The sequence below is a fragment of the Epinephelus fuscoguttatus genome, linkage group LG12 (genome assembly GCF_011397635.1).
Source record: "Epinephelus fuscoguttatus linkage group LG12, E.fuscoguttatus.final_Chr_v1".
Lineage (NCBI taxonomy): Eukaryota > Metazoa > Chordata > Actinopteri > Perciformes > Serranidae > Epinephelus > Epinephelus fuscoguttatus.
The window spans coordinates 19,097,664-19,122,116 of record NC_064763.1 but is presented as its reverse complement, the minus strand read 5'-3'; the positions used below and the strand labels follow the sequence as shown (position 1 = coordinate 19,122,116).

The window sequence follows — 24,453 nt, the reverse complement described above, 5'->3', positions numbered from 1 at the left end:
GATGTAAGAATCCAGCACTGTTTCATTAATCACATTTGCTCAGGCTCAAGGGTGAAATGGTACAGCTAGGATGCTTACAGTATCCATTAAGAAGCGGATGAGCGATTGCATGGAAATCATACATCTAACACACACACATACAAACACACACAAAGCTGTAACACCAACTAGCATGGGCTGGGATGGCATAATGGGCAAGCAACGCTGCTCTGCAGGCAGATAGTACGCAGCAGGGAAAACTCACACTGTGTCTGTAGAAGGGGTCAACTTTTGTTGGGTATTTTTCAAACTGTAGGAGAAATGAAACAGAGCTAAGTACAAAGAGAAAACATGAGAGCCTAAACATGTACACTGTAACAGCGTTGACTTCGGCTTCTCTCAGGGTTCATCTCAGGCCGACACAAAATGCATCACAAAGTGTATTTTAAGGCTAACAACATGCTCACAGACTGACATTATGATTCAAGATCTAAAATGTCAACTTAGATTCAAAGTTCAACCACTTCCCAAACCAGACTGTTTTCATCCTCCCCCTTTTCATGATTATCTGAAGACCTTTTAAACTAGCGTGGGTTCTGTGTCTCATTTGGTCTCCTTTTAGTGGTGCGGCTCAGGCTCAGGGCGAACATTTCCCCAGTCAAGACTAAACACTGCAGCCATAAAGAGCCTTTTTATGGCCTCATTAGCTGTCAGAGGCCTCGCCATGCTGCCTTTGAGGTATCATCAGAGCCAAGCGAACCCTCTATGGGCCAGGCAGTTAAGAATGTGTGTGTCTGTGTGTGTTAGTGTGAGTTTTAGGTCCAGCCACCCATTGCCTGTGGTCTCCCCCAACAAACAGCGGGGCTCTTAAACGCAAGGCATTTGCCAGTAATGAAAACCCCCAAACGGGACCAAATGATGTCATTAAATTCAGAATGAATTAAGTGTATTATGTTCTGAAAGCTGGCTCTGAAGTTAACATGCTTTGGGCAAGTTATTGCCAATTTAGAAAATAACGGCGACTCCAGTCTGGAGTCCTGGAGTATGCCAGAGAAAACACTAGAAAGGCTTTCTGGGAGAATAAAGGAATGATTGTAGCGTGGACGGACACACATGGTCATCATTGAAATGCCGCCGCAGAAACCCAAGGGTCCCCACAGCGTGCTGCTCACACACATTTCCGACTGTGTAAAATCTTCACTCTCACAACCACAAGGTGAAAACACTCAGCGCTGTGCCCGCCCACTCTTCTACACATGTAAAACTCATTACTACAACACATATGAAAACATTTTGGCTGCAGTGATTCTTTTTTCCCGCCTCCCACCCGCTCCAACCCAATACAGGTGCGTTCTACTTATCCTCACATTTCTGGCAGGGGTACGCACCATGGGCGGTGCTGGGGTGGGCATGATGGCGTGGGGGAAGGGCGTGAAGGTGTGCTGGTGGGTGTGCTGGTGGGTGTGTTGGTGCTGATGCTGGTGCTGATGCTGATGCTGGTGCTGGTGGAACTCTGTGCGCAGGTAGGGCGGAGGGCCCAGCGAGGCGCCACGGTCGGCACTCTGGGAGGCCAGGAAACGGGTGTTGAGCTCCTGGCGCAGAAGGTCTTGCTCTGGAGAGAGAGAGAAAGAGGGAAGGGAGGGTTAGGACAGTGGTGGCCCCAGAAAGTTTTCGGTGCGGTACACCAAAAGCCATAAGTGAAAATTAGGAATTCTGTGATGCTGTTGCAGTATAAAGGCTAGTTGAAATCTATGCCAATGAGTATGTTAACACTGTTATCTTTACTTTCTTATGTTAATGCCACTAATTATGTGACGTGCATGGACTAATCCCAGCACAGCTAATATTTTGAGTTTCACAACAATCCTGTTTCAATGTGCTACATATCTGCATATTAACAGGCTGGCTGTCCTTTTCCTTACAGAGAAAATACTTTGAAGGAGTACACTGATCATAAGGAATGAAACATTTACTGGGAACAAGCGTTCTCAGTTTAGGGGAGACTCATGGGTACTCATAGAATCCATTTCCATTCAGATATTTTGAGACCAGAGTTATAAGGACCCTGTCAAAAATGGCCATGCCAGCTGTTCCCTGCTGGCACCAGACGTCAAAATCACATCAGAAAGACGTTACATCAGACGGATGTTAAAATTAAGTTGGAATTAAAGTAGGGTTGTTGATATTTCAAATGTCTAACAACTCTAGAATTTCACGTTGCATGTGAGTGTGCACCCTGGAGTGACTTTTTAACAAAACAAAATGTCTGAACCAGCCACTGGGGGGTGAACGGGTGAGCTTGTGGCGGATGCTTCCAGTGCGCTTTATCTCTTTATGGTTTTGGCGATCCATTCATTCTCAACACAATATATACATGCTCACCATAACACAAAAGGGTGACAGCATGGTCCATAAGTATTCCATTGGGCAGTTCAGTTTTCCACGCCAATACTTCATGCTTTTCAACATGCGTCCACAACACTGTTTGTGTCCCCATTCCACACCTGATTCTCATTACCTGGATCTTACCCATATGCCCTTCACACATGGGTGCTCCACCCTGTGTTCAGTTTAATAACTGCATGTGTATATTTATTCTACCTTGTTTAGATAAGGATAGAACAAACAAAACTATTTTATGGCTCCAAAACACCCCATATAGGCTAAATCCTGTGCTGCATGTCAGCCCCTTTTTTCTTTCTTCCCCTCTCCTGTCCATCTTCAGCTCTATCGCAAATAAAACCTGCTCAAAAAATAATGTTTAAAGAAAGAATTTTGAATTGCGTGTACGTTAACATTCTGATGTTTTGCAGACGTTTTATTCTCTATACCTTACAACTAAATGTCGGTATTTTATGTTAAGCATAAGACGTTTGGAAGACATTGGATTTTGATTACCTGACAACACAACTTAAACCAACAAAATATCAGCGGTCGTCAGTATTCTACATCAACTGACACTGACATTAGACGATGTCTTGACATTGAATTTTGGTCACCTGACGCCACAACCTCAATTCAACCAAATATCTAGTGGTGCCCCCTAATGGTTGACCAAACCTTAGTCGACTAATATGGTCATTAATCAGCAAGATTTCATTTGTCGCTTAGTTGCAGAAAAACAACAAAACAGAAAAGACAAACACGAAACTCTATTAGGAGCTGCACCTTGTTAAAATAAATCAAAACCTATATGACTGGACCATGTGAGAATTTAATTTGAAAGGACAGACACAGGAAGTGACCATGCTCAGCAGTCAGACAGGAGTCAGGTTAATTTCCAGGGCTGGTACCTGCGGTTATTCCACAGGCTAGTTAATAACATGTCGGGCAGGAAATCCAAAGTGTGGGATCATTTTGAGAAGGTGAATGACGAACCCAAGGTGATATGTAAACTCATCTTCATTGGTCGACTACAAACATGACGTATCATCTGAAACATGGAAGTAGCTACATGTCCATTAGCCCACAGCGTCATTAACAGGCGGCTCGCTCAGTGTGTGACGTGCACTTGTAGATAAAATATAGGCCTATATTAATGAAGGTTCATTAGTACGCTTTTGTATTTCTCTGTAATGGAGCACAGTGTTAACAATGTTACTGATACTATTCTTTCTCACACCTTCAACTCAAACCATTGTGTTGCCCCGCCCAAAATATATCATTTAATAATTAAATTAATATTGTAAATATGTAGATGACTAGTCGATGGCCCTAAATGATGACTGTTGGTTGACTAGAAAAATTCTTAGTTGGGGGCAGCCCAACAGATATCAACACTGAAAAATGCTAGTAGCCAGCTCTGTTGTCTTGTCAAAATTCAGCCTTAATTTGGAGCATTATTTAGCGCCCTTCCAGACAAGCTATGCCGACATGACTGGTACCAATTGATGCCTTAAGTGGTTTAGTTTCAAGATAACACTATCTTCGCCCTAGCTCAACCAATGAGCAGGCCACAGTCTCTTATAAACAGGAATTCCAGCCTCCAATTATTTTGATGGGGTGGGGGGGTTGGGGGTTGGGGGGGGCAGCAGTAGTATCAGGGTGGCCATGTCCCCCCTTAGGGGCACCACTGAATTAGGACTGGGTTTATTAATCATGGGAAGGTCACTGTGAAGAGTTCTCAAGCATTCTTCACGACAGACTTTGAACATACACATTAACGGCCACATGTAAGGTTTCTCTCTGGGCCCACCATATGGTATGGATTTTGTAGTGGGATTTTTTTTCTGTCTAAATTAAACTTTTTGGTAAATGTAGCTGTCGTTACATTAAGTCAAGCTAATTACTCTTCTTATTACATGTCTCTAATTAAGAGATATTCTTGTTAATTTAATTACAGTAAAATTAAAGTTAGAGCCCCTCAGAGATGCCTGGAGGGCCCAATGTGAGAGCTACGTATGTCATCAAATAAGGGAAGCCATGTAAAAGTAACCGGAAAAAAAAAAATCCAAGAAATGGCCGTGATTATCAGCGTGTCATTTTAAATTTAAGTGAGGCTCGAGATGATTAGAACTGTCTGACTGCTGGAACTGTCAAATACTGTGATTTGATACACTATAGCCCCTCTGAGACGACATCTGTTGTTCTAATAACCTCTGAACAGCCTGTGGAGAAAGAATGGATTTCAAGTAATCGCTGGCTTTTCTTCTAAATTCAACAAAACGTGCCTTGAGAGATTATATCTCCTCCTGAGTAACCTTATCCTTCCTATTCCACTGTGACTTGCTACAAGATTTTCTGCATTCATTTCAAGCTTTATTGGGCCGGCGAGTGGGGTGGAATTTTCTCTTCATAAAAATTTCATTAGTATCTTTTGAACAAAATCCAGCTCACTCCGTTCCGTATTGACTAAATTGATTTCTCGCACATGAACGCTATTCCAGGTGAAAATGGAAGCTCTGGGAACATTGCTAAAGGTGAGCCCCCCCGTCTGCCCACACTGACCCTGACATTTAGCTCGCCGGCGCTGCATGGAGATGTGCACGGGGTCTCTAATCGCTTTTGCAATGTGGCCTGACTTGCTGGTGGATATTAGTGGTGTGTTGAGAGTCGATCAATCACAGCATGACATAAAGAGTGTGAACTTGAACTGTCCACACCACTATAAACACACAAAACGCTAGGCAAGGAGTACGTGTGGATTATCTTGGACTCTGTTGCTTGTTTCCTTAAATAATTACCACACCAATATTCTGTCTGTCCATCTGTCTCTGCATCTCAAATGCTTTCAAATCAAATGCCGCTCTAAATGTACTTCTCACATGTCTTGACTGTTTAGGCAGTCTGATGCAACAACTTGCTAAAATAAGAGTCAGTCAGCTGAACGTGCAATGCTCTGCCACGTCACTTGGGGGCGATGTGGAGATGTTTACAAGCCTTTGTGATGTTTACCTGAGTAGGCACTCCCAGCAGCAGGATGTCCGGGTACTGGCAGGGTGCTAGACGTAAGTGGTGGTGGTGGAGGCAAGGCCGCTGGAGGAGCGAACATATTGGGGTGATGTGGGTGTGGCGAGGACTGCAAGGCAGGGGGGAAGCTGTGGGGGGTGCTCTGGTTAGCTGCCAAGGGCAGCGGGAAGGTGGAGGCTGCTGCTGCTGCTGCCACAGGAGGAGGCGGGTGGTGGGGGAGGTGCAAAGAGGGAGCAGGGGGCCCGTGGGGCTTGGTGCCTGGGGTGCTGCTCCTGCTGCTGCTGTAAAGAGAGAAAGAAAAAAAAAAGAGAAAGGCGGAGGAAGGAGCCAGGTTAAGCCAGGCGCGATCAGTCAGAATTAACACTTGTTCCTCCACATCCCCTTGTCTCCATCTGCTCCGACGTTCAATTCCCAGCACAGTGTTTTCACACCTCAACTGTCCTCCATTTACAAACGCCTCCCTGCCTCTCCCTTGTGCTTCACAGAATCCAGGGCAAACATGATCCGCGAAAACACCACATTCACAACACCCTCGGATGCAAATAAACCACCGCTGGCAAGCATAACAGAACGTGCATCTGTCTTTGAACAGCTTCTGTAAGGCAGTTCCTCCAGAGCCAGGTAGTGAACATGTGCATCGGAAACGGGATGAGAGCGAGAGAGGGTGTGTGTGCATGTGTAAGCAAACAGTCTTTTGTAGTGTGTGTGGGTTTTCCCCGGGGGCAGTCACAGAGCTTGCGTCTCCACAGCTCCGTGCGCTAAGCCTAAAAGCTCATTTGCAGCGCTCGCTCTTCGCTGTGGGCCCCGGCTGTGATTATTCACAGCGGGTGCCAGGCCCTGTTGGCGCACTGGCAGACTGGCAGGGCTGGCACAGAGAGAGGGAGGCAAAGCCAAGTCCTGAGAGCCTGCGAGGCAGAGCTGTTGTTGGGACTGAGTGGATTCTGAAGGAGCTATCCTGGAGTCTTAAATTAATGGAGAGAGCCTCATAGGCCTCAGTGCCTCTCAACAGATATAGGACACAACAGACTGGCTCTATTGTTATTTTTAATAATGTGAAAAATGACTAAGATTGTGGTGAATTTGAAGCCGAATCCCACTGAGGATTCTTCATAACTTGGGAAAATTTACAGCCTTCTGAAGTATTTAATATTTCAAGGAAGATTATCACAACTTTCCCCCAGTTCTCTTGCACAAATCAGTGAAGGATTCAAGGTTGTACTGTTGCACATACAGTTTAACTAGTGGGGGCTGAAATCTATACAGAGCCCTGGTGACAATGTGGGTGGCTAATAAATCACAGGCACTCAGAGCGCATTTGGCCCTTTTATTCCGCTGTTAATAATCAGTGCTTCTGTTTGGCTCGGGAACTTCAAGCTCTCCCTGATGGCAATTTACATACTGATCGGGCATCATGCACACTTCCAGCTCAAGAGATATTCTAGTATTTTCAAGTGTGTGTGAATATGGAGGTTCTGTCTGTACTGCACTGCACATAATTTTCTGCCTCAGAGCGCACGAGGACATGAGAGACGTGACATGTTTTTCTAAATTAAACTGATGTGTGAGGTTGTGTGTTGTCGGCCTTACCTGTGACCGTTGAGGTTGAGGCCGTTGTAGGCAGAAAGGGGCCTCGGGTGGCAGCGTGACGGGGGCCGTTGGGGCCCTGCCTGACTGGGGTGCTGTTGGTGAGGGTGATGGGTGGGGAGGGCAGGCGACGGCGGGTGCGGGTGAAGGCTGGGCGTTGGCGGAGGCCGAGGGTGGGACAGCAGTTCAGGCTGGTGCTGGGGCCGGGGAGGGGGGGGCGGCGAGGGCTCTTGGCCCTGGGCGAGAGGCAGGGCTGCGGGCGTCTGAGGCCTGGGGAGAGCCTCTGAGCGTGAGGGCAGGTGTGCGGAGGCCGGAGCCTGGGCGGGGCCGTTTGTCTGGGTCCGATGAGGGGACAGGGGCTGGGGGATGGACGGCTGGGGTTGCGACTGGGGCAGGGGGAGGGTTTGGGGGGGAAGAGGCTGACTGGGGGTGCTGGACGCAGGGGGTTGGGGGTCCCTGCAGGTGTCCTGGCTCCTCTCCTGACTGCGCTCTAGGCCTGACACCTTGAGGAGGCCTGGGCCATGAGGCTCCTGGCTGCCATTGGTGGAGAGCACATGGATGCCAAAATCTGGAACTGTGTAAGACAGAAAGAGAGAGACCATTTTTAGTTTCCAAGATGAACAGAAGTATGAAAAGCAGTAGAAGCGTAAATTCACTGACGTGTCGGTGTTTTAACAGATTAGAATCTTCTGACAGCGAACAAGAGCACGACTCTCAGTGACGTACATCAAGCCGAGATGCTCTTTGGCTCTAACAAACATTACGTGTGCGTGCAGGCTTCTGTAAATCATTGTCTGTATAACTGCCATCTCCTCTGGCATTATTTCGTGTGTGCGCTCTGACAAACTTTCCCACAAACCGACACACACACACACACACACACACACACACACACACGTCCTTACTCTTCCCTCCCACACTGACACACCCTGCTGGGGTTTGCAGCTGTGCCAGCAAAAGCACCAACTCCTGAGCCCTTTCACGCAGCCTTTAACACTGTCCCTGGGGACAAACTACACAGCTGAAATGTGTTTTTCTTGTTCGGGCTAAATCAGTTTGTGTTGTACACAAAGAAACATCGCCTCCATTTCAAGGTGGTTGGTTTTTTTTCTTCGCCTGCGTGACAGAACCTCCATTTGCAGGACAAATTAAATGTATCCTGGTCAGATTTGTTAATGAGGCATTTTTGCATGTACTTGCAACTGACTGGTGTAACTGACATCTATTATATGAGGAAACAAATTAGCTGAACTGTGCAAACACTATAAAGTTTTGCATGAACATTTAGATTTGCATTTACTTAACTGTTGGGTTGCCGTTGCCTTTATTCTTTTTCACTTCTCCCAAAGTCAAGACACCTTATCTAACTGAAAACTGCAGGTATTATAATAATATTCATCTTTGGAAACACTGGTCTGTACCTCATGCAAACAGGTAGAGAGTGATGACTGGAAGCACATATTAAAGTGGCATATATTGGTGAGGTTGCAGAACTAAACTTGTCTTGTGTACCAAGTGTGTAGGAGAACTATGGTGGCTGACGTGAGAACGAAAACGTGTTTGGTTTGTGTGTTTTTCGCTACAGTAGAACAACGTGGCAGGAAGAGGACTCGCTGTATGTAGGAATAAATGGCTCAGTCTAAGGTCACGAATACCCAACAATTCTTATTTCTGGTGATTATATAATGAAGCCATAGTTCTGAATATGTTCCTTTCAAGGACACTGTAGGATAACACTGCATGTGTTCATTCACTTTTTCATGTGGCACGAAGGACAGGTGTGAGTTTAGCTTGCTGTCCAACAAGGTGAGGATTAATTTTATGGACTTTAAGTAACTGCCAAAAACCAACAATTACCTGCCATTAGAGGCCCTGTTGGGCTCCATTCTGTACAAAGTGTGAATTAATCCAGAGAATGAATAATAGCCACTGTACAATGGCAGAGTTGCACAGAACAATAGCTAATAAGCTCCGTCCAGGGTATTTCTCTGCAGGGACCTCCTCCTACAGAACAAAGTGCTCAGACAGCAGTCAGCTTGGCTGCTCCAGAGGCGAAGAGGCTCATGGGGGATGACAGTGCATACATAAACTGTAATTAACTCTCCCCAGGCCTCAGGGGGGTTTAGGGGCAGGAGTGAGGGCTCCTCCTCTCCCACAGGGAAGCCAGCTAAATCCTTTACCTGCCAAAGAGACATGGATGGGACCCAGCTCTCCTGGGCTAAGAAAGCTGAGGAGCTGCAGCCTGTCACAGCGAGCTGCCATCTCCCTGACACACTACTCCCTTCAGACCGACTCCCCCGGGAGCAGCCAGCTCTTCGAGAACCTTCGTCCATTAGCATTAAAATGCAAAGCGAGGCATTAGCAACCCCGGGTGCATGTGATATCATAGTTAAGGATCAGGGGAGATAATTCCTAGTGCAAAATCACAATCAATAACTACAATAACAGCTATTGACTCTTGCTCTGTGTGGGAGAGCTTACTGGGACATCTGCCAGCCTGTCAGGAGACAAAAGGCATGCGTTGCCAGGTTGAAGTGTTTTTATAATAGTCTCTGTAAGGTGTCTTTATGCAAGCACAAATAAGAGAAGTCCCCTCATAATGCAGAGGCGTCAGTTTTCAAAACTAACTAACCCTCACAGAGACACTATCTCTTCTTTGGCAGTCTGCACACAAAACACATCCCTGTTCAACACTCATGTGCATCAATGAACAAGAAAGCCCAGCAGCCCTTAAATCCATCTCCCTCACCCATGTCAATCTTCTCCACTTACAAATGCTATTACTGGTCAAGAGAGACTGCTGCTGGCAAACAACTCCACCGCAGCAGACGGGGAGAGGAGAAATTCCCAATTCTCAACTCTCCCGCCGCACCTCTCTGTCCCTGAGGTCCGCGGCTTGTTTTGAGAATGTGCTAACATGCTAAAAAGAGGGTGTCTATTCTGGTCATAATGAAGACTCCAGGGCCGGGCAGAGTGGGGAAAGAAGAGAAGAGGAGTATATGCCAGCTTCCCTCCCGTGAGGGTTCATTTGTCAGTCTTCTTCATCCCTGGAAACAAATAAGCGCAATTCCCGCTTGGGATACTCAAAATGTGGAGCCTCGCTGTTTCTCAACGTTTCAGTCGTATTCCGGTCTCTAACTAGCGCACGTTGCTCGCTGGAGCATTACAGCGGGGAATGAGGCCTGTGGATGTGCGGGTTAGTCGGGGAGGCGCAAGCTAGAGGCCGGATTTAAGAGGTGAAGGGGGTACAGGAGGGCTTTGTGAGGGTCAGCTGGGTGTGTGTGTGAGCAGGAAAGCCATTCATTAAGGCTGGATGTCAGGGGACCCAGCGAGGGGCTTAGGGGGATAACTCATTATCGCAGGGTGAGCTGTCTCCTACTGTTCACACACACACACACACACACACACACACACACCACAACTCCTGATTTGTATCTCCCTGCATGGTTAAAGCTACACTGCAGCATGTCATCATTAGCTACAACACTGATCTGGCGAGACTGAATATAATGTGATAACATAGAAATATAGCACAAATGTGGATGAAAAACACGAGATAACAGAAGCTTCTTTTATTCTGTCTTTCATCTCACCTTTGTTGTTACTGTCCTTCAGTGGACCGCAGCTCATTAGCGCCATGCAGCTGTATCTGTTAGGATTTTTTTAATGTGCTGCTAATATCAAACTGAACCTGCAGGGTTAATAGGCCTGTGTATCGGTTGGTTAATGGTCTTTCATCAGCAAGGTATTTGGATTGGTACAGTCAAGACAAATGGCTGGAATCTTTGAGCCAATCTTTGTACTGCGATAAGATCCACAGAGGGAGTGACAGGCGGCTTGGCAAAGTGAGCCGCAGAACATTAGGAAGTTTAATATGGTGTTAGGTCATTACTGCCGAACATAAGGGGATCTATTACTATATTTCAGTGTCATCCCTGGATACAGCCTGGCCCCATATAAATGATTAACAAACAAGCGGCCAACAACATCATCTTTTAAAAGCGCGACTGGCAGGCAAGCACCTGTCCTTTTGAAAAATACATTAGCACCCGACTCGTGCCAAAAGCACTTTGCTAATCTTTCTCCCTCATGTTGGTGCGGGTGGATGTGACAGTCTACACGCAGGCCTGGAGACATCCTGACAAATTGATGGCTTTTGAGACCGCAGCGACATCCCAAGCCTTCGCCCCTTGCCGTCACCCCTTCCGCCTCGTCCTCCTCAAAATAGCGCCCCCGATGCACTCTAAGCCCTCGCGCTCATTTATGGGATTTCATCCAGGCAGGGGTCACATAGCTGCAATCACACAAAACCAACAACCTAACACATAGCAGGAGCCACGAGACTGACAGCTGAGCCACGGCCGCTCCTTGTGACTGCGTCAGAGGTTTTGATGAGTAGAGCAGAGGCGAAATGCAGACGGGGCTGAGCCTGACACACTGATGAAGACGCCGTCTGGTCAAAGTACCAGAATACAACACTAATCAAAGCCCAATATGCCGAACAGCAGGATATCAGCCTTTTCTCAGTTTCACAGTTTATTCAACTTTCTAATGAGGAGCAAGGAAGAACTTTTCAGGTCCTTTATTTGCATACAAATGTAACATACAACTCCTTAATAAGATAGCAGGTATATTTAGATTACATGCAGATAAGTGGATATTTAAAGGTCCAGTGTGCAGGATTTAGCGGGGTATTTTGTCAAAAATGTAATATAATAAGTGTTTTCTTCAGTGTGTAATCACCTGAAAAGACGTGTTGTGTTTTCGTTGCCTTAGAATGAGCCATTTATATCTACATAGGGAGCAGGTCCTCGTCCATAGAGTCCGCCATGTTGCAAACCCATGCTTCTACAGTAGCCCAGAACAGACAAACCACTGGCTCTAGATAGGGACATTCACGATTTTGCATCAGCCAGTATAGTTTGCAGTCTCTCTGCAACAAGCAGCTTCGGAAAAACACAGATTTTTTTAACGTGGAACTGCTTTATTCAGTGTTTTTACCAGTTTCACTGTTTGTTTTGGAGAGGAAGAGACCTGTGGATAATTCAGCTCCCAGTAAAAACCTCCTGAATGTTTGGATCGTAAGTTATCAGAGAAAAATGTGGGCACACGTTAGCAGGTGCTGGGCTAGCTGCCCATCTGTGACAAGCCAAACAGCGTAGGAGGAGAAACACTGATTTGTAATGTGAAACTGCTTTATTCAGTGTTTTTAGTGGTTTGAATCACCTGGTCTGTTTGTTTTGAAGAGGAAGAGGCCTCTGTAAAACCTCCTGAACGATGAACACTGAGGGAAATCTAAGCAAGGGAAGTTTCAGCTGGTTGTAATCTGCAATCCACACCACTAGATGCCACTACATCCCCCTAAATCTTACACACTGGCCCTTCAAAAGCAACAACTACACTGCCAATGTCAGGTCACAGCAACACATCAGTGTGGTGACCTCAGTGTTACTAAACTGAAGACACAACAGCACCAAAGATAGCAACAGATAACGCCCTGAACAACAGCCAGCTTCATCTGCTGACGTCTCTATTCACAACAAGGAGACAGCCATAAAGAGAAGCAGGTCAGAGTTACTGTGCTGGAGGCTGCGACAGCTGTCCGACTGTTGAGAGCGTCTCGGAAACAGGTGCTAACAGGGAGGGAGGAGCAGGTCTGGAGGGAGGGCAGCCTGCAATGCATGATGGACTCAGGGGGCCTCAGATGATACAATGACAGGTAACCTCTTGGTGCTGACTGCACGTCTGTCCTGTACCAGTGTCATGCTGCAACACTGGCTATTATTATCTGGTGGGGAGGGAGACGGTCACATGGGGTGACTGAGGTTTGTTCCTCTAGCTGTTAAGCAACAACAATATATAGTCGCTGGCGTGAGAGGGTGTATTTATGCAAAGTGGGGCTTGGTTCTAAAATCTAATGTCAGCATGCTAACATTCTGATGTTTAGCAGGTGTATTGTTTACAGTATTCACTGTTTTATTTAGCCTGCTGATGGGACTGTCATTATTTTCATCAACAAAAATAGTGCATTAATCAAAAATCTGACCTCATGATGGCACTAGATGAAAAGTCAAGTAATCAACAAAGTGATCCCAGTTCATCCTGAGGGAACCTGAACATCTGGAGCAGATTTCATGACAATCTATCTAATAGTTGTTGAGACATCAGAATTCGTTTTATTGCCAAGAAAGCTTTGACGTACAAGGAATTCGCTTTGTTTTTTGGGTGTGTAGACATGAAACATTAATGTAGGATAAAAAATATATTCTAGGGCGGTGGTTCCTACTGGTGCAGCCACAGGGTCCATATTTCTCCTTAGTCATTAGTTTAAGGTCCACACAGTTTAATATATTCAGTGTCATACTTGCGTTTGATCATGTTGTTGAGCTAGTTTGCTGTCTCTGTTCCGTAGCTGTCAGTTAGTCACTCTCTCTACAGCAAGAACATGGTACTCCAAAATAAAAGCTTTGTTTCGGAAATTCCCTGTACTTAAAAATAATTTTTTTTTTTTTTTTTTTTTATAAACTTGACACGTCTGCGAGTGACTTGTGTTGGGACCTGACCTCATAACAGGTTACCAAACTGGCTATCAGAAATAATGATTACTAATTATTATCTCTGATAGCCATTTTTGATGCTTTGAACCACGAGTTCCCGACAATTGGTGACCTGTTACGAGGTCTGGTTCCAACACTGAATGGCCCCACCTTTGGACCGCAACCCACTAGTTGAGAACCACTGTTCCAGGAGATGTGCAAAGGTTCACAGAATTAAGAATAAAAAGAATATGCAATGTAGACTGATAGCAGACCAAAACAATGTGCGCTAACATTTCACTCAAAAAAATGTCAACCTCATAGTGGCGACAGAGCGAGGTCTTTAACGTTTTTCAGGCCAAGGACCCCTCAGCAGAAAGAGGGACAGAGCAGGGACCCCCAACGACATACAGTATACTATATAAAACTGAGTTGTACTTGAGATAATTGTCTGAATATTTCCGGGTTGTCTCTTGATAAGTGTATTTTTCACAGACTTGACATGTTTGCGAATCACTTGCGGTTCATTCAGAACGAACCCGCAACCCACCAGTTGGGAACCACTGCCCTAGGGGCTGCAAACCATCTGTTGAAGACCCAAGCGCTAAAGGAAAAGTCAGGGAATCATCAAATCATCATGAACATCTGCACCAAATTTCAGAATTTTTAAAATATTTCAGTCAGGACCAAAGTGATGGACCCACTGACCCACACTGCTGTTCTCGCAGCTATGCTTTTATAGCATATAAAACAACAGAGGTGATAAAATGGACTCAGGAATATACTATATAAAATGTAATTTGCTATTTTGACTGGCAGTCCAAAAGCTGTACCTTGGCAGTGTTAAGCTTGGTGTGTATGGGATGGAAAATGTAGCTTGTAGGCAGTTAGCACTGTATCAACGGCCTGGAATAAAAGAAAAAAAGTTTTTCTAAGGAGAAGCGCTGACAACTCCAAAACCCAGAGCTGTCTGTCACAGCTGACAGAAACCTTCCAAGTTGCACTTATTCACTGTCACCCCTGCAACTCTGTTTCTCTATCTCCGTCTGGTACTCTCTATCTGGCTCCCTGTTGTGCGGCGGTAAGCAGAATCATGCCCAAACCTCTCACAGATCACATCGCTCTTCCAGAGGCAACATTTTTACCACACTCCAGCCGACACAATGCATTTGCTGAAAACTGCACCACGATGCCGGTGGATGATAACAAACACATTCATTTGGTCTGGAGACTTTGTTTTTCAAAGTGTGTGGGCTGGTGGGGCTGGACCAGCTGCAGGTAAATAATGGTGGGGTTGTCGGGAGGAGGCTAAGCTTGTCTGCCCTTCACTTTGTCCTCTTTTCTCCGCGCACACATCATCATCCTGCTTCTCCTCAGAAAACAGAAAAATAAACAGAGGGAGACAGACTGTTTGCTCAAGTTGAATCAATTAAAATGCACGCTGAGCTGAACAAGGATTCGTGGCCCTCATTGAAAATTCCATCTTGCATTGGTATGTCTCAGTAAACATTAATTACAATCAGGATCTCTCTGTGTGCGGGGCTGGGCTCTCAGAAGCTGGCGGAATAAAATCTCCCTCAAAAATATTCACAGTCCCCATTTATGCAGAATGTTTTAAAAGACAATTTGCCTCAGGGCCTTAGTCTGGAAACCATTTAGTCCCCAAGAAAAAAAAATAAAAAAGGAAAACACTGCAAACTCGCTCCTCTTCTATCTCCATATTTAGTTTGACAACAAAATTAGAGTTGTAATTGAGCAGCAAGTGTTGACAGTGGTCTGACCTCAGGAGTGGTTTAGACAGCATATGTTCCCCAAAGAGCTCCTTGGTGAGGGACTGGGCTGTTTATTTGTTCTTAATGAAGCCTGCAGTTGCATTAATGGCAGACATCTTTAACAGATCTCCCTCCCACACAGAAGAGAACAATAAACAGCAGGCTGCTCGTTTCTGTCGGAGCTCGCTCTCACTTGTGTCCTCGCTTGCACATGCTCATAAAAGCCACAGACTCAGACCCATCCAGCTAATAGATAACACACTGCTCATCCTTCTCTCCATGTGTTTCATCTTTACAGCATCTTGCTAGTTTATTTGGTACAACTACACACTGTAATGCAGTCCAACACAACAGCCCCTCAAGAAACTTACAATGTTCACACACTCAAGAGAGTCTGTCTTTCTCCACACTTTCTCCTCCTTCTCTGGAAACTCAGTGGAGTTCACATTAATGGATGACATTTGAGCTCAACTCCCACGTCTGCAGAATTGGAAGGTCTTTTGAGAACCCAGATGTTCTAATACTCCTCTCTGGTGCCCTAAGTGGAGACAGTCCATGTCGACCAAGTCTCCACATTAAAGGGTAAGTTTGGTATTTTTCAACCTGGTCTCCATTTTCCCATGTTCTTGCATCTTAATGACTAATGGGAAAAACATTTCGGAAATCGGTCCAGTATTGAGCCAGAGCGCTGCAGACAGTCACAGCGGGACAGGCTGCAATATAACCACTTCAGGCATGTATGAACTGACAATGTACGTCCACTAGAAGTGCTTGTTTTTGCCACTGACAGGCTCAGATTGTTATTCTACATGTTTGTCAACATTGTGGAAAGGATCCATACAAAGATAGACCTTTTTGTCAAAGATTAAGATCCCTTTTGTGAAAGCAGAACCAGCCCCGAAATCGCTATCACCAAACCGACCAGACTCCATTTAAATAAACAGTCATTTTAGCGTGCTAACAGCCGACATATTTTCACATCTAACAGGGTGAATTACAGGTTTATTTCAACCTAAACAGAGTTGGCGATTGTCAGAACAGTGGAGAGATTAATAAAGAGGGTTTTTGTGAGTTTGATTTTGTTTCTGTTGACTTGGTAAAATTACTATTTATTGGAGTCTGGTGGAACTGGCGATGGTGATTTCAGAGCTGGTTCTAGTTAAACAAAAAGGTCTATCTCTGTGGGGATATTTTCCATGATGTTGTCAGACACTTGTAAATATGTTTTGAACCTGTCAGTGACAAAAACAAGCCCCCCTCATTGGATGTAAACTGAAGGTGCATAAATGCCCCCAGTGGTTACATTGCAATCTGTTTCGTCTGCAGCGCTTCACTCAATACTGGGCCAGTTTCAAACATTGTTCCTATTAGTCACTTGGACAAAAGAAATCCTGAGAAAATCAGGTCCAGGTTGAAAAATACAGACCTTCCCCTTTAAACAAGGGATTCATTTCCCCATCTGCAGAGACACCGCCCCATAATGCACCTCTACCAAGGCTTTGCATGACTGTTAGTCTGCAGTCATGCTGAGGAAGCTGTTAATTCCTATTTTGCCGAAAGCTACAGGCTAACCAAATGTTTACAAATGTTGTTGAGCAGAAGAGCAAAGACTTGCACTTTGGTCTTGTGGTATCAGTTCACAGAGAAGCTGAAACCCTGTGTCGGTAACCTTAGCCAGGGAAGCTTTCTCCCTGATCTCATAGCCAAAGCCTCCAGAGAATCTCCAGTCTATTAGCTCCTTATCCCTCCCCTCTACAGCTCTGAAGACTTTAACAGCATTAGCTGCTCTAAGAGCAGTAACACCACACTCTGTGATACCCTCTCGAGTCTCCAGAGTGTCGGAGCACCTCGCAGCAATGAGTTCACAGCTCACAGGCATGCGTGTTGGACATGCCCCAGATGGGAGCTCAGGGCGCTGGGGCCTGACAATGATGGACGCTCCCCTGCTGGCCCTCCCAGACTCTCCGTCATGTCAGCAGCTCTCTAAAGCTAGAGCCCAGAGGGGTGTTGGGTTACACAGCCTGGACATCCCGCCGTGTGGAGGGTCTTGGACTGGAGCTGCTTTATTAGTGCTTGACTCCCAGGGGTGGCTGGGGAAGGGGAGTGGGAAGCTAAACAGAAATAAAGATGCTGGAAGGGGTTAGGTGAGCGGGCCAACTATTCTGGCTGTGAGAGCGTGACATGTGTAGTCTTTCAGTGAGAACACCACAGCCTGCTGATATCCCCTAACAGTAACACAAACTGCTGCTTTAACAAGCGGTGATTGAGCAAAAGGCCAAAAGCAGGCGGGAGGCGGGGGAGAGTTGTTAAGCCGCCTCTTTTAACATCTATATTTCATGCCTGTCTCATTTGGTTTATGAATTTTGTATCACAAGTTGCAAAGCCAAAGCAAGTGCGTATGTAAATATAAATAGCGTGTGTGTGTATATGCAGTGATGTCATGGTGCATGGTGTGCGCGGTTAACCGAGACATAAACCCCTGACTCCTCTTCTAAGACAGACTGTCTGTGACTGTGATCCTCTGTGAAATGGTACCAATCTGGGGTAATTGGGCTGTTCTGAGCTCTTCTGACAGATGCGAGGCCATAGAGCAGCGGCTGCCAGACCGCTGAGAACAAGCACTTACACATGTTTACAGTACAACCGAGTGCAAGACAGAAACAGAGGAGGAGGAGGGTAATGCAAGAGTGACAGGAAAAAGCAGAGAGGGAAAGACACTCGCTCTGTCCCGTCTCCTACCTTCGCTAGTATCCATCCGTGCTCCATTCATACTCTGTCTGGTAGAGCCAATGCGAACTGTCTCCCCTCTCTCTTCATAATGAAGCCATTTACTAACAGAGAGCTGCAGCGACAACACTCTTCCACCCACAGTAGCTCTGATTACAGCTGCTCCTGTAATGGCTCTTAACTGGTTTGCTCTCACCCCGCCAGCATGTGGAAAATCTGCTGCCTTACACAGCTCCTGGGGCCTAAATGTTTGGACACCTTCCCCCAACACCACCCCACAAAATCACCATCACTGTCCTTTAAATTCACAAGGATGTATCGGTGGGATCAGTGGCAGCGGGGTGTCCCATTTCCAGCTTGCCTTTAGAGAAATCTTTATATATCCCTGAGGGTGTGAGGTCAGGGTGGAGGGAACGTAATGGGAGAAGAGCCTGGTCAGGGACTCGATGACGGGCATGCTGGCACAGGTGACCACCAGAATGGGTGGATGGAAAGCCTGCCAAAGGGCCAGACTTCTCCTGCCAGTAGCCTGTGCAGGGCAGCCCTCAGGGGGACACTCGTTGCCTGCGGCTGACAGATCCTCTGCGGGTTTGGCTGTCATGACCAGGCTCACTGAGGCTTTGAAATAACAGCAGCGTGTAATGAGGATCCATCCAGTCCACAGCAATTGGTCAACGCACACTGTCACAGTGGTGTAAAACTACACCGAGAGACAAGGCAGCTGTGGAGCGAGCCAGACCATTTGACCTCAAACATCACGTCACATGTACGGGAGCCAGCTGATGGTACTTCTCACAGGGCCTGATATCTCTACTAGCGAGGAGTGAGAAATGGTAGGTGTTGTTTCTTTGTGAGCATGTTTTTCCCCAGAGAGACACACAGAAGTCTCATGGCTGGCTGAGGAAGTGAGATGCTTGCTGACATGTGAGGCACCGTGGGCCTCTCAGCAGCACCTACACTCTGTCAACCCTTGGCTTATTCAACGTCATAGTAGTGTGCACACCGTACCAATGTGGATTTAGATATGCTCAAGTGTTCACTAGCATCATGAGCATGGTTGCTTGCCTAGTATGATGAATACGAGTATGTGCATCTTAAGCGATTGTTCTCTAAATCTTCTCAATCATTCTGAAGTGTCCAAATCATTTTTAAACAATTATCCATCCATCCATTTTCATCTGCTTATCCGGGGCCGGGTCACGGGGGCAGCAGGCCAAGCAAGGCCCCCTAGATGTCCCTCTCCCCAGCATCCTGATCAGATGCCCGAACCACCTCAAGTGACCCCTTTTGACGTGAAGGAGCAGCAGCTCTACTCTGAGCTCCCTCTGGATGTCCGAGCTCCTGACCCTATCTCTAAGGCTGAGCCCAGACACCCCACGGAGGAAACTCATTTTGGGCGCTTGTATCAACAACCTCATTCTTTCGGTCACTACCCAGAGCTCATCATCATAGGTTAGGGTTGGGACATAGATGGACCAGTAACTCAAAAGCTTTGCCTTCCAGCTCAGCTCTCTCTTCACCACGACCATTCGGCGCAACACCTGCATCACTGCAGAAGCCATACCAAGCCGCCGATCCATCTCACGTTCTATTCTACCCTCACTCGTGAACAAGAACCCGAGATACTTTAACTCCCTCGCTTGAGGCAGTAGGTCTAAAATACATTTTTCCACCAACATGGAACCAGTTCTGTTTCAGTTCCCGCACCTAATTTTGAACCCAAAAAGCTGGTTCCCACCTGGAACCAAAAAATAACAAGTCTATTGACTTTGAGTGCAAACTGTGATCACATCAGTGGGTGTAACATATTCTACAGGTGGGAAAGAGAGGATGGAGAATAGGCTTGTGCCGGTTTGAAAATTTTCCAACTGGTTTGATTTAAAGCCAAATATCTAACCGAACCAATATATCGAATTATATACCTAATTTTACCACTGGGGGTCACATTTGAGCTATTTTTCCCAGTAAAAGCCCATTATTGGTGTAATGTGCTTCCAATCCACTAGCTGGCAGTTACACAAGAAGAAGAAGACGCACAAGGACACCACGGAATCTTCCTCCGACTCCGCTCTCTCAGTGGAGACACGGCGGTTGAGAGGGCCGAGCGAGAGGACGTCCTGTAGTAGTTCCAGCCCCCCAAATAGTACCAGGAACTTCAGTGGAAACGGGTTACTAGGGCAACAAACTGAATGACTGCTGACTCCCTCGCACTTATCCCGCCCCCAATAAAGTTTGATCTCTCGCAGCAGCAGCAGACAGCTGAGCCGAGTGGAGCTGTGGAGTCCCTCTGAAGCCTCTGAGACAAACTAAACAAAACACTCGTAGGCTCCTTCACTTCATTTATAAACAAACATAAACCTTATTAAGTTGTCATAATGCATGTTACAATGTAAGATAAGTTGAATATAGTCCCTTGACATGCCGCCAATGTGAAAACCTTTTTTTTTTCTTCCGGAAATCGGCACAAGCCTAATGGAGAAGGCAATAATCAAGATCATCAGAAAAGAAGCGTCTCATTAATATTTGTTCCTTTTTTTCTCTTGATAAAAACAAATACAGTATCTGTAATATCAGAACAAAGCTTGCAGGTAATCAAAGTGATAAACCATCTTGCAACTACTGTTTACTTCTGTTGTGCAACACCCTCTGTTAATGACACGCCCTCGATTACAATTGTTCTACTCACAACTGTTGAAACACGGGCTGGTTTGCTACATAGCACCAAAGTTCAAAGAGTCCGGAATGGATCCAGTTCGAGAACTAGAGCTAATTTGGTGGGAGAAGGGTAATTGTTTGTATCCTAGCAGTCTAACAAACATGTCCTGTGTATTTCCTTCTGCATGCAACATTTGTATAGACTTTAGGCATTTATTTTTATATCCATGTTTGGTAGTTTGCAGTCTTCTTTTTTTTTTTTTTTACTGCCCCTGTGCAGTGCTACTAGTAATCAAAAACTCCAGAGGGTACCTTTGAGAGGTAGTATTTGCTACCTGAGATACATATGAGTGCACTAAAGAACTTCTCCAGGTGCAGGGTCAAAAAACAAACTGAAGGCAAAAGCCAGAAAAAAATATCTGTACACTGTACTGATAGCTCCCAGCAAATTAAATTCAACAAAGCAACATTTCGAGAGGTCTGAGAGATCTTCACTGGGCATTGCCAATGACAAGATCTCTTGCTTTGTTAAAGGTAATTTGCTGGGAGCTACTGGTACAGTATACACATCTAGTAATTGCTACCTGCCCAACACAACAACAAAACATCTGAGCTATGACTGTTACTGATGAGCCTAGAATCTCTACTCATTGCATCATTCTGCGTGCAGACATTCACAGCTGAAAGGCATCGCAGGGCACAACTCAAAAGCAAAAACCGCCACAGACACCTATTCGAAAATAAAAATGCTTAGCATGAACCTTTGCAATTGCAAAGCTCAGCTGCTTTGATATGCATTCCTGCTCGGGGCTGGGGAACAGAACTGTGTCTTATATCTGTGTTAGATTGCACCAATGTGATTAGCCTATCTTGGCTTTTCCTTAAAGAAAACGGGGGGTGCTTTTAAAATTGGGCGAAGGGTTTAGTGCTTTGACTAGAGGTTAGTGGGTGATGGGAATTTTCAGATGTGATGTTATGATGGTCTGATGTTGACTCATGCTCCTGGCCCTAAACACAGCTTTATATCCAACATACAGGCAGTGTGAGTACAATGCACAGGCAGCTTTTAATTTCAGCGTCTGAAGAGTGTTCATTAAGCTGACGTGTTAAATCACTAACCAAGAGCAAAGATACATGAGTCAAACCTAGAATCTAAGAATACTGAAAGTTCAGCACAACTGCAAGTGTTTCACAACACACTGGCTGGCACTGCAACATGTGTTTCTTGTCAGTCACTGTGGCGGCTCAGAGGAACAATAGACAATCGCCTGTTGAGCCAACAAACTTCAAACACAGCCATGCTTAAATCTCAATTACAGTCACATGCTCATAAAAACCCACACCCGCTCATAAACACCTTCTCCCACTCTCTCTCACACTTAGTCACACACACACAGACACACACACACACACACACACACACACAAAAACTCTACCAGTCAACAGGTCCAATGCCACTCTGGTTGAGCTGCATGCACTGCAGCTCTACGTTTGCTGCCTGGATCTGTTCAGTGTTGGCCTGTCCTCCATGAAGCCCTGTCAGCCTGTCAGCCAAGCCCAGTGGACTGTACCAAACCAGCCCACAGGGGGGTTCTGTTAATTGTACAGCTGACTCCTCTCTGAGGTGATAGACAGCCTTGCCTCGTGCTTTTTTTTTTTTTTTTTTTTGAGACTCTCCAGTTGCATCAAGGGGTGTTGATGGTCTGCTCACCCATTGTGTCAAGTGTAGAAAAAGCCCTCTTTCTTCCTCTCCTGCTCCTGCCCCCCCCTCCCTTCTCTTCAGCCAGGAGGCAGAGTGAGAGTAACTGGATTGCAGCAATAAGGAGAGTGACAGCTCGAGCTGACACACTGACACCACCATGATTTCACCGGGGAGAGAGGCATGGAGGGCTGAAAAGAGAAATCTGTCCCCAGAGAGTCATCAGTCTGGGCCTCTTTCACTCTCTTTCAACTGGGGCCACATACAGGCTGCTAGCAAGGATCAGATTCAATACAGACTGCACCGGGTGTTAAAATGGTCTAAGAAAAACTCATTCCTGAGTGGAATGAATGCATGGATTAAATGTCTGGTGAAGTATCAATTTGCATGTAGCCTTTTCTCTCCTTAAATCTTCACTGGCATTACAGAAGCAGCCGATGCGTCTACGTGCATGTGTGTGCGAGCGTGTCAAGTGCCGTCTCATTACCCCTTCGCTCAGGTTACACTGCAGTCGGATTAGCGGGACACCCGGGGCAGAGACGAAGCTGTTAATGGCCGCCTCTCCTCTCCACTCCTACTTTCCTCCCTCCTTCCCTCTAGCCGGGAAATGCTGTGTGGTCTGTTGATGTGGTCGGTAAACCCATCGCTCACAAAGGGGAAACAGGGAGATGTAACCAGGCCTAAGGTTCTCACCCTCTTCTCTCTGCTCGCACTCCTCTTTTTCAGGAAACCTCAGTGCAGCCACATCAACATGCTTTTCAAAATAACACCACAAATTAGCTGAGAGCTGTTGGCAAGCTTCAGGGTGATGAGCTATGGCTGTGGGACTGCAATACTTGGCGAGGGAGGGTTAGTGTAGGGGAGGCTGGTTGGGATTTGAGCTGTTTATTTGAACTGCACCGTCGTCCAAACAGTCAGCTGCCTCTCTGCTCCCTCGTCAAGCCTCAGCTTAAGCTAGGATTGTGTTGTTGGTGGGGAGAGAACAACTTGATATCCCCCTTTGGGCAGCGGCCGCCCTGAGCTTGGGTTACTTTAGAGGAACAATGCGGCCTCTGTCTGCGGCCTCCTACTCGACGAAGACATGGGCTCAGACAGGCTCGCTAGTGTCAGGCATGGCCAGGGGATTCATACATCACAACACCACACTGCACACTAACTGAGCGCAGGGTTTAGGGGAAAAAGCTTCCAAACACGGCTTCCCAGCTTTGCCTCTAAATGGCCCAGCAGAGCCCTCGTCTCAGTATGCTAAGAGCTAAACCAGACGTGCAGCCCATACCAACGCAACGGGCCGTTTGCTCTTGGCTTGAAAGGCCTGAAAAACCAATCCCTACTGGGATTTTGGTTTTTGTACAACAGTGTTTACAGTAAAACCTGACACGTGGAATAAAAAGGGGATGCTGGAACCCCGAATTCAAACAGCCCCCTCCAGGAGCAGCTTAATCTGTAACAGATGGTGACAGTCGGATGGACATTGATGGGTTTGGGCAGGCTCCTAAGAACAGTGGCCAAAAGCCAGAGATGATGCACCAAAGAATGGAGATAAAATGGAACATTGTGTTACACTTTGTTTATATCAAATGCTTTCAAATTTCCTTTCCAGGACACATATAAAACTTTATACACTGGCATACATCGCCAACCACAAATTAACCATGTCCTCTCCACCCACTCAACTCAGAAGTCACAATCGATCTTGAGATCCCACCCAACACCAGGGGGCAGTCTTGCACCACAGCTTTCACAGCCCCAGTGCAACTTCCCCAGCACTCCTAGAAGTAGCCAGTAGCCTGTGGAAATGGGCTGAGACAAATGAAAGCCAGGCAATGTCTGTGCAGAGCAGAAACACATGCAAGGGATCTGAAAACCGCTGCTAACAAACCAGGATCCTGCTCTATAGTCCTCTCTAATCTGCCCTGCGGCTCATCAGGGCTTTATTTCTGCCCTGCATATTTATGAGAATCAGAGAGGGTGAGAGGAGGAAGGAGAAAAAAAAAAGATAACCTCTTTTCTTGTGGGAGCAATTAAAGCCTTGCTATCATCAATCCTGCTCAGAGTCCTCATGCTCTGTCTCTCTCTCAGCTTTTTGTGTCTC

At 46.2% G+C, this 24,453-nt stretch overlaps 1 protein-coding gene across 14 annotated transcripts in view; it reads right to left on the bottom strand.

Moving 5' to 3' along the window:
• Nucleotides 1-24,453, bottom strand: part of auts2a (activator of transcription and developmental regulator AUTS2 a) — a 447,510-nt gene that overhangs the window by 12,631 nt on the left and 410,426 nt on the right. For 10 of the 14 annotated variants that reach the window (XM_049592774.1, XM_049592780.1, XM_049592778.1 and 7 more), the window contains 4 exons: nt 6,976-7,546; nt 5,374-5,669; nt 1,347-1,591; nt 245-289 (listed from right to left, as the gene is read on the bottom strand). In XM_049592774.1, coding sequence (XP_049448731.1) covers nt 245-289; nt 1,347-1,591; nt 5,374-5,669; nt 6,976-7,546 — 1,157 coding nt within the window. Of the gene's footprint in view, nt 1-244; nt 290-1,346; nt 1,592-5,373; nt 5,670-6,975; nt 7,547-18,019; nt 18,297-24,453 lie in introns of those variants that run through there. The other 4 variants (XM_049592788.1, XM_049592784.1, XM_049592785.1 and 1 more) reach the window with 4 other exon arrangements.